Source organism: Rhamphochromis longiceps, linkage group LG22, assembly GCF_057381845.1.
Source record: "Rhamphochromis longiceps isolate RC_006_pf linkage group LG22, R_longiceps_female_GT1.1, whole genome shotgun sequence".
In the NCBI taxonomy this organism is placed as follows: domain Eukaryota; kingdom Metazoa; phylum Chordata; class Actinopteri; order Cichliformes; family Cichlidae; genus Rhamphochromis; species Rhamphochromis longiceps.
Genome location: NC_140577.1, coordinates 1,836,086 through 1,846,641, shown reverse-complemented (window position 1 = coordinate 1,846,641; position 10,556 = coordinate 1,836,086). Strand labels below are relative to the sequence as shown.

The following is a 10,556-nucleotide window of genomic DNA, read 5'->3' as shown; positions in this document are numbered from 1 at the left end:
GGCGAGGCCGAAGACTCTGAGGCCGCAGCAGGCGAGGGTGATGAGACTGCAGCTGGTGATGAGACTGCAGCTGGTGGCTGGACGGGCTCCTCGGGCCCCCCAGCTGACGAGGCAGAAGGCTGGACGGGCTCCTCGGGCCCCCCAGCAAAAACAGTCTCAGACCCAGTGGGCACTGGAGCCCCTGGCACACACAGAACAGAACCAGCAGGCACACGGGCCTCTGGCAGGAACGCAACAGAACCAGCAGGCACGCGGGCCTCTGGCAGGAACGCAACAGAACCAGCAGGCACGCGGGCCTCTGGCAGGGACGCAACAGAACCAGCAGGCACGGAGACCTCTGGCAGGGACAGAACGGAACCAGCAGGCACACGGGCCTCTGGCAGAGACAGGTCGGAACCAGCAGGCACACGGGCCTCTGGCGAACACAAAGCGGACTGCGGCTGCACAGAGCAGTGACTCAGCTCAGGCAGCGACAGTCCGGTGCAGTCCTCAGCTGGCTTCTTAACCTCCAGGGGTCCCGAGTCGGCTGGGGGCTGGAACCCAGCCTCTGGGGAGGCCCTGGAGTGCGTGACAGTCTCTGTACTGGCCAGCTGTTGGGGACTGACTACTGCATTATGTGGTGTGTCTCTCTGCTTGACATGAACAGGTGAAAAATAATTCTTTTCAGGTTGGATGGACTTAACTTGAAGTATCGGAGGAGTAGGTGAAGATGACGGCTGAGCTGATAATAAGGCTGATGAGTCTTCTACCAACTGAGCTATTGACTGGGCTATGGACTGTAACATAGTGTCTAATAGGTCTGGCTGTGACTGTAATGGAGGTGACGAGTGAGCGGCTAACTGAGTTAGCGACTGCTGGGCAGCTGACTCAACAAACACAGCCCCGGAATAAACAGTCATACGAGCTGGCGAAACAGATGGAGCGTCTTTCCCACTCACCACAGCCGGCAGTACCGAAGTCCTATTCCCCGGCTGTGTGGAGACGCGCTGACGGCGCGATCGTCGCTTCCTCCCGGGCAAAACCTCCGGCGGGCCGGGCAAAACCTCCGGCGGGCCGGGCAAAACCTCCGGCGGGCCGGGCAAAACCTCCGGCGGGCCGGGTTGGGAAGCGGTAGCAGCTGGAGGGTGAAGGTGCAGTTCATGAAGAATGAAGTCCTGTGCGAGCGGGTGAAGAGAGCCGAGCAGCCAGGAGTGAGCAGAGATGAGCTGCTGTAGCCTGGCTTCTACAGCGCGGAGACACTCTTCCCCCTCATGCTCGAGCCATAGGTTGACCAACCTTGAAACGGAGTCAATTAATTCCTCCCGAAACTCCTGGGAAGGTGCGGATGCTGCTGGGTCCATGTTTGGTCGGCTCGTACTGTCACGGCTGGCGGAGGGAGCCGTGTGGTGTGGAGGAAAAGGAGGACCCAAGATGCAGCAAACTGATGATACGAGTGATGTTTTATTTACAAAGGTGGTGGTGACAAAAACAGGCAACGAGGTATGAGTACTTTACAAACGGAAACCTAAACTGGGAGAAACTAAGTGACAAACCTGAGACCATACAAAAGGGGTGCGGGGCAGAGAGACGCAGAGACAGGAACACCATAGAACGCAGAGGTAGACGGATGAATGCAGACGAGCCGACAATGAACACAGACCGACACCCACTAAATATACACACACAAGGTAATCAGGTAATCACACACAGGAGGGAAGAACAGCTGAACCTAATACACATGAGGACCGGAGGACACAAGCTGAACACAATGACAACAGACACAGACCTTCAAAATAGAATAGGAAATCCAGAACATGAGCCTTCAAAGTAAAGCAGGAACACACAGACTGATTTACAACACAACACGGGGACATGAACAGAGCACCAAGGACAGACACAGGTAGGGCTGAATACACACACCAAACTACAGGTTCAACCCTAAACCAATACAAAATCAGAATAAACACAAAGCACAAAAATGAACTTCAAGGAAACACAAAACGCTGGGCCAAAATGACCCAGGACCATGACACTTGCTGCGAGAGCTCACACCGTGCACATCTACTGCGGGTGTGGTGCCTGTTATCGGACCCGGAGTTAGCAACATCCCCCAAGAACCCGAAGAGGAGAGTCCTGGCCCCTAGCCCTGCCAGTGTAGCAGGAATGATGAGGATGATGATGCAGCAGCAGCCGTTCTTCTCTGCGTGAGTAGCTTAATGTTGTTCGTGTGTAATTTACGTTGAGTAGGCTAACCACGTTATTACATTAATGCATGTGAGGTGAACTAGCAAACATCATCATAGCTACATGCGGCTGTCTTCTTGTTTGATGGCAGATACTCCCTTCACCCTGGCCAAAAAGGATGACCAAAGAAAAAGAGGGAAACAGTTAAACATGAGAGGTTTTTGGACATATTTTGTGTTCTCCATTCTTTAAGCACCGTTTAAGCACCGGTTTCAAAAGTACCAGTTTGGTACTGGTATCGGATAAAACCCAACCGATACCCATCCCTACTAACGTTAAAGGGTTATGGTAAATGGCCTGTATTTGTATAGCGCTTTACTAGTCCCTAAGGACCCCAAAGCGCTTTACACAACCAGTCATTCACACACACATTCGCACACTGGTGATGGCAGCTACATTGAAGCCACAGCCACCCTGGGGCGCACTGACAGAGGTGAGGCTGCCGGATACTAGCGCCACCAGGCCCTCTGACCACCAGAGGGAAGTGTCTTGCCCAAGGACACAACAACCAAGACTGTCCAAGCCAGGGCTCGAACTGGCAACCTTCCGATTACAAGGCAAACTCCTAACTCTTGAGCCACGATAGCCTCGATAGCCTCGACAGCCTTGTATTAAGTTAATTTACTTTAGTGTAGATCTCATCAGTTAGCTGGGCCCCAGCACATTTGTAACCAGTCTGTAGGTAGTGAACATATTTCAGCAGTAGTGTAACATATATAAGAAAACTCTGCAGAGTGATTGTTTCTAACTGTAACATGAAGAGAGAACAGGAAGTGAACAGAATCAGGTCAACAACATCAAATAATTTCCCTTAAAATGTTAAAAAATCACAAATCTAACATGATAAATAAAGTTGCTCACAGCGTGTTAAGATTCCAGCCAGAATCAGCAGATACAGCACTCCCAGGGTCACTTCAAACGCTCTGAAACAGCTGCTGTCCACAGCTGGAAGCTTTCTCTGGGTGTGTTCATCTACAGAGAAAATACACAAAGAGTCCATTCACGGAGCACTAATGAGGGGCTCTGGAGCTCCTTCTTCTTCCTCCCTTTTATTATCTGTAGTTTGTATTTTTAGTTCGTTCCTACTTACCAGCTTCTTGTAATCCACCAGCAGGGTTCTGCTCTCCATCGTCTAACATCTCCACCTCGATTTGCTCTCTTCCTCTTCCATCCTCATGGGTCCCTCTGCTGTATTTCACCCTGGAGTCATGGACACCTTGAGTTTGTGTCGACATCTTAAGCTAAGAAGATATTTGACCGTCCGTCACTGTCTGCCTGTTTCTTTGAGTCAGGCAGCTTTGAACTGAAAATATCCAGGAAGTCAAACCAGAAGAGAGCCACAGTTTTCCTGTCACGTCATGATGTGTGAAACGCTGAGTTATTTATGAGCACTAACAGCATCCAACAAGATCTGAAGTTCAGTTCGCTTCAAATGCAAAACTTTCACTGATGCAGTTTTAATTGATGACAAATGTGAACGAGTCAGAAACAGCAGAACAAACCACGAACACAACAAAGACTTCAAAAAGTCATTAAAACACTTCCAGAACATTCTGAACATTTCCTGTCTGAATATCTCAGAGACACTGAGGCTGAACTCAGCAGCAGCAACATGCACATCAATGCCTTTGTTAGATGCTGCTTTCATGAGTTTCTACATGTTGTAAGTCCACAGAATGAGAAGAGAGAAGAAGAGTTTGTGACACAGGAAATATGACGTCGGTGTGAACTAAGCTAACGGGGCGTCACGGCGTTGCAGAGGTTCGCTCTGTCACTGTCACCGTCTCCAGTTGGAAACAGTCAAACAAACAGAATTCAACAAGACCTGAAGTTCAGATTTATCAGTTTAATTACTGAGATTTCATTGATGCCGTTGTGATTAATTACAAATGTGAACGAGTCAGAAACGAACAGCAGAATAAAGCACAAACACAGACAGCTTAAATACTTTTCTACATTTAATTGGAAAACTTTTCCATTACATGCATTAATACATAGATACTTGTACACCAATACAAGCAAAGACACAAATGTATTTGAAATGTTTGTCATAATGCACAGACACTGAGCTTGAACTCAGCAGCAGCAACATAAAAATAGCTTTCTCAGAAGCTGCTGTCATCACACAATATATATTGTTAGTAATGAGCGAATGTTTCTGATGCAGGAAATATGGCGTCAGTGTGAACTTCAGTTATTTCGAGTTTACCAGCAGAGAAACTAACAGCATGCAACAAGATCTGAAGTCATTTTGATGAATTGAAACGCTGAAATGTCTTTGATGCAGTTAGAATTCAATGAAATGCTGAAAATCATCTGAAGCGAAACACAACCAGGGTCTGTGGTCATTAGTTAAAAGCTTTGCACCAATCACATGTGGACACATACAGGCTGCAGGTAAAGGGTCCAAAGCAGGAAGTGTGTCACATGGAAACTGGCTCTGAAACTGTCTGATTCATGAAGACGACTAAGGCCCACATTACAAAAAGACCCGAGTCACGTTCAGAGTCATCAACAGACTTTAACCGTGTCCACTGTGAGGGTTGTTGTTTCTGGACTTTTCCTTTCTGCCATGCTGAAATGAACTTTGACCTTCGGTGTGTTAACGCTGTGCAGGCAGCTCGCTGCAAACTAAGCAGGAAGGAAAAGTTGTGTTTTGATGTAAGTGAAGAAGAAGGAAAGTTGTTTAAAACTTATTCACACGTTGTAAGTTTGACAAACTGAATTTGTGCTGGTTTCAGTCTCTTGGTTCCTGATTTGTAGCTAAAAGTAAGAAGCAGCAACTTTCAGCTGTTTGAGAGAAACTGAAGAAGACATTTACTGAAGTTTTAGGACCAACAGACTGATGAATAAACCAAGTAAAGCAAAGTAAAGACAAGCTGCACTTTGACTTTTATTAGAACAATTTGCTGGAACTACAGAGTAATGAAGTACTTCAAGGTTTTGTGTGGATGACTTCCAACCTTACTGTACAGCACAGAGCACAGAGGGACAATATATGTAATCAATATATGATGCAGAATGAACAAGTAAAGACTGTAAGCTGAGTCTGAGGCTCATGCAGGACATTTCATAGTGAGGTGTCTTTGGTTGGATTATTCAAACATTTACATCAAAGCACCAAACTCATTTCTCACAGATGAAGGTCGTTGAATAAGAATAATATAACCCTCTCCATTTCCCATCATCGTCACAGCAGACTCCATAGTAACCATAACTGGGATTCCCATGTCCTTCTGCCAAGAACCTGTCAGAGAGATCAAATCTGATATGAAACTGGACTAAACTCATAACTATTGTCACATTCATATAAATATGCGTCTCTTTTGGAATATTTCCAATATTTGCTGTATTTCTTTCCCAGGTTTCTCGCCCACTTTCCCTCCTTTAGACTTTTCTCTGAGAATCATCATGCACACTAAAACAGCTTTCAAGCTTTGATGAATATGAAATCTTCCTGCTGTAAAAATGGAGAATAAAAAGAAGTCAGAGCTGACTTTCTGCTGTTTGAAACTGTTTTGTCAGCTGTTTACAGACATCACTTTGAAATGTGTGTCTATCAGGTCATATTTACTGAAGCTTCTTCCTTCATATGTTCTGAAGTTTTACAAACACCAAAGAAGAAGAGACAGGAATTCTCTGAAACACTTTTTGTTCTGTGAGAAAAGAAACATTACAGCACAAAAACATGAAGACAAATTGAACAAAGTGAAATGTGTCGGTCGCTGCTTTGAACATGTTTCAATCCTGATTCCTTCAAACTGACTTGTTGTAACTGAACGTCATCACAGACTGCAGATGAAGAGAGTTCAAGCACAGCTGTTCATTCAAAGGAGGATTTCTGCTTTTCTTTACATTCAGTTTGTGGGGCTGTTGGAAAATAGCTCAACTCATGTATTGCTGATCTATCTTCCAAAACATCAGTGTTTCACTTCTAAATAATAACTCTGGAATAGAAACAAACTAATGTCTCACCTTTCTGTCAGCGCTGATCCGTCCACCCATTCCCATTTATATCCTCCTGATGTCTGTTTGGCTCTCAGACCAATCCAAGAGAATCCTCCAAATTTACTGACAAATTCCTGTTTGAGAAGAGACACAAATATTGTCTCCAGTCATGATTCAGCACTTCTGTTGTAGTGACATCATCTTGTGAACATGTCTGAAGGAAGAATAACTGTGATGAAACTTTTCTTCCATTGTGCAGAAATCAGAAAGAGCCAAAGAATCAATGAATATCAGCTCCTCCTGTCGCTCAGTCAGTGTTGCAGTGGAATCAGTGTTAACAAATCATTTGATTCAGTTGGATTGAATCAGAAAAATAATCTGGATTATGAGGATTTCTCTCATTTTATAACATTTCTGTGTAAATTAAATGTTTGTCAAATGTATAAAAACTTTACGTTTGAATGTGTCTGCAACAAAAAAGGAGAATCCAAGAAATCCATCAGAGTGGAGACAGGAAGCAGGTCACAGACTGACAGCAGGTCAAAGATACAAGTAACAGATGACTGTCAGCTCCATCAAAGATCACACAGACATGAACAAACACACCCACCTGTTCCTCTTTGCTGTTTATCATCACCAGATCAGCTCCTTTATCCTGACAGGCTCTCCTGCTGTCAGACCAAGTTTTCCACTCAGTGGATTTAAAGTAGCAGCTGCATCCAAACCTCGTCCATCGATCAGGACACCACTTCTCTTAAAGTCAAACACATGTTTTAAAGTCAGACTTTGTGTCCTGTTGTATCACATGAATCTTTGGTTCCTGTCATTTTCCCTGTAAATGCTTCATTTAAACTCAGGTTTTCTCTCTTATTCATAATGAACTGAAACTTACATTTATACAGAGAAACTGTTACACAGCATCAAACATTTAGGATTCAAAACAAAGACACAATCAGGTTATCACTGTGTAACACTGATGTTTTCTATCAGTTATTCAAACTTTATTACCTTCTATCTTCTCCTTCACTTCTTCCTGTAACTGACTGTGGTTTTTACTCAGTTCATCATAACGGCTCTGTAACTGAGTCAGGCTGGTTTTTGTGCCTTTAGAGAAAAAAGATTCAAATTAAGTTAAAATGTTCTACAAATATATCTGTGATATAAGAACTTGGTGTTTGCTTACCTTGAAGTTCATCCTGGAGCTCAGTGTGATTCTTTTTGGTGTCATTGTAAACGTGGTTCAGTTTGTTGTGTTTAGTCTGAACTTCTTCATGTTTGATTCGAAGTTTGTTGTTTTCACTCTTGTTCAAAGCATCTGAAATATTTCAGTGAAACCAAAATAAAATAAAATAAAATGAGTGAAACGTTGAACAGAAATAATCTTCTTCCTCTGCTTTGTCAAATATCAATAAGAGTCAGAAACTTGCAGCCATTGTTCTTTAACATGTCCTGTGGGTGGAGGTGTTAGAACTACAGGAAATCTGATGAGCTAAATACGTATCAACTGTGAACAAAAACCACTGACAAGATTCAGAATAATTGTGCTTCAGTGTGGAGGAAGAAGGTGAAGAGTCAAACAGCATTTCTACACCTGCAGTCAGAGATGTTATCTATATGCTTTGAAAGAATAGATTCTGACTCATGTGACATGTGCCTGTTCTCACTGAAAATATGTCTTTTTACATTCAGTCAAAGCTGCTCTGAGGCTTCAACACTTCCTCATATCAAAGGTGTTTCCATGTGATCATGTACTTCCTGTATTTTCTGTGGCAGAAGGACACGTTCTGGTTGTGAAGCTGCATGTTTGTTGGCTGCTGGGATTCAGTATCAGTCATACATTCATTTGCAGGAGAAGTTCAGAGGTTGTATCTTATCTTACAGCATATGGACAGGATGATGATCCCAGCTAACATCAGGAGGCACAGCACTCTTAGACCCAGTGTAGCACATCTGAAAGAGCCCTTCAGGACTGAAGGAGGATTCCGAGTCTGTGGTCCTGTTAGAAAGCAGTGTGGATGTTGGTTTGGTAAATGGACCGATTCTTATACAGCACTCTTCTACTCTCCCAGAGTACTCAAAGTGCTGATACAGCATGCCTCATTCACCCATTCACACCCACTCATACAAGCACTTCTAAACACAAGTGCAAACTAAACTACATTCACACTCCGATGAACACATCGGAGGGTAACTTGGGGTTAGTATCTTGCCCAAGGATATTTGGCATGCAGACTGGAGGGGATCGAACCACCAACCTTCCTATCAGCTGATCAGCTCTACCACCTGGCTCTGGCTCAGGTGGTAGAGCTGTTTGTTATTTCCTGTCTCTCTGTCTTTAATAGACCTGTGGTTTCATGAGCTCATCTCCACAAGAGTCAGACACCAAAATATGACATCCGCATTGTGTTTAACCCTCAAGTGTCCAAACGCTTTACGTGACTACAGCAACAGAACGGGGTTATGGATGAGATCATATATTAGTTAAATATACTGTATCTTTAACCTACTGTCAGCATACACTGGTGCCTTTATCTACGACACATATTCAGAAATGTTCTCATGTCTTTAAATGCATTTTTCTCTCATTTTCATGGTAAAAATTTGACACACGTGTGCTTTAGAACTGATGTATTTCCTGATATTGCAGCTTCCATTTAAAGGACCAGGTAGATGATATTTGTGTAACTGGGTTAGAAACAGCATCCAAACGCTCGCCCACAGCCTTCCTCTCTGCACTGCTCACGCGTTTGTAAAGCAGCGTGTACTTCAGGATATCTTTGAATCTGGGCTGTTATCCACGATTCACTGTTTATTTTTACAAATGAAAATGTAACAATATCACATTTAAATATACAAGTCAGGGAGTAAAAGAGCCTCCTTGGTCCCTTTAAAGTGTCCAAATCTGTTTTCTGTGCAGAGCGTCTGTTTCAAAGTCAGTAAGAGGAAATAATCGTACATCACAGGAAACAGCGAGTCAGGTAAAAAGTTTGATGTTTGATGGCAGTTTGTGAAAACTTAACTGTAACAAACCAGAAATGAAATGTTATTACGGTTCACTCACCTCCTCCTGCATCTGCACTCTCGTAGATATCCACCTCCCTCTGCTCCCACTCTGCTCCGTCCTCCTTTCTGCTGTATCTCACCTTCTTTGATAGATCTGGTTCAGCATAAATATCTGAGGACATCGTGAGAGGATGGAGACGCTGAGCAGGAGTTTAAGCTGTACTCTAACAGGTGTGCAGTACTACAGTGACATCCTGTCCGCACACTGCTGTCACTCTGGCCAGCCTTCTTCCTGCTTTTGTACAGGAAGAAGCTTCAAGGAAGTAGCAAAGAAAGACAAACCACAAACTCCTCCGTGCAGAACGCAGTTCAGTTTTTATATTTGTAAAGTCACTGAGATCAACTATTAAAGCATTGGAACAAGAAGAACTTCATTTTTCAAACACACGTTCACAGCTCAGATTGAAGGAAAAGTCACTTTGTCACTTACAGATTTATTTCTGCTGCACTTTAAAGAAACAAACTGTTAAACTGTCCAAGATTAGATGTGTTACTTCATATTAGATCATCTCTCAGTCGGTCCATCATGATGCTGCTGTGATCCTCGTGTTTCTAGTACTGTCACCATCAGGCGAGACGTTGTTATTTCACGTGTTATGAGTTGTATTCGTTGCTATTTTGGTCGCTCTGTGATCTTTCCTTAATACAACATGCAGAACAAACTGCATGCTTTCACTGCACTGCTGTGAATACTTTGAGGAAAACAGAAATATGAATCAACTGTGTAAAACATGGATCTATTTTCTGTGATTGAAAAGTGAAGCCAAAGTGGAAGTGCCTGCGTTTCTTTCATTGGCCAGCAGGGGGCGAATCCCTGGTATCAAAATCACTCAGAGGTCCAGAGATGTTTCTCTCTGCACTGAAGGAGGAGTTGGAGGTAATGAAGTCGGTGTCATTGAATCACAGAGTGAGTGAAGCAGCCCAATACTGCTGATCCTGAGAGACGACGGCTGCACCAGGTTTTTATTAACTGTTGCAAACTAAACGCTGGCTGATGTTCGTGCCTGTCTTACTCACAGAGCTGCAGCTCAGGACAGAAGGCCCAAGGTTAAGTGAAAGTCCATGTGATGCCTGATAGAACCACGTGAGAATAGAGAATAGGTGAGCTGTTGATTTGGCTGATTAAAGTCCAAATTTAATCCAAAACTGAAGCAAAACAAAGTTTCAGATTCAAAGTAACAGAATCCACGAAATGCAACAAAATGAAGGAAAAAGTATAAATAGACACAGGAAGACAGACTGAGACAGCTGTGCAGTGCTAACACTGGTAGATGACATGTTCAGTGGGAGAAACATTTCATCATCATCATCATCCTTCTTCA

The 10,556-nt window shown here is 43.7% G+C and overlaps 1 protein-coding gene across 1 annotated transcript; it reads right to left on the bottom strand.

Annotated features, from left to right (window-relative positions):
* Nucleotides 1-4,377: 4,377 nt before the first annotated feature.
* Nucleotides 4,378-9,442, bottom strand: LOC146643050 (uncharacterized). The gene is made up of 7 exons (XM_085395276.1): nt 9,233-9,442; nt 8,051-8,167; nt 7,355-7,486; nt 7,172-7,275; nt 6,782-6,919; nt 6,199-6,305; nt 4,378-5,470 (listed from the first exon to the last, which is right to left on the bottom strand). Exons 1-7 carry the CDS (start codon nt 9,354-9,356, stop codon nt 5,350-5,352), a joined length of 843 nt encoding a protein of 280 aa, XP_085251402.1. The 5' UTR covers nt 9,357-9,442; the 3' UTR covers nt 4,378-5,349.
* Between the last annotated feature and the right edge of the window lie 1,114 nt (nt 9,443-10,556).

What these genes read in the sequence shown, in the direction of transcription:
- LOC146643050 (XM_085395276.1), bottom strand. Translation starts at nt 9,356, where the DNA reads ATGTCCTCAGATATTTATGCTGAACCAGATCTATCAAAGAAGGTGAGA. An exon ending in GAGTGCAGATGCAGGAGGAG is followed by an intron (nt 8,168 to 9,232) that starts GTGAGTGAACCG and finishes GCTTTCTAACAG; the next exon opens with GACCACAGACTCGGAATCCT. An exon ending in CATCATCCTGTCCATATGCT is followed by an intron (nt 7,487 to 8,050) that starts GTAAGATAAGAT and finishes GAAATATTTCAG; the next exon opens with ATGCTTTGAACAAGAGTGAA.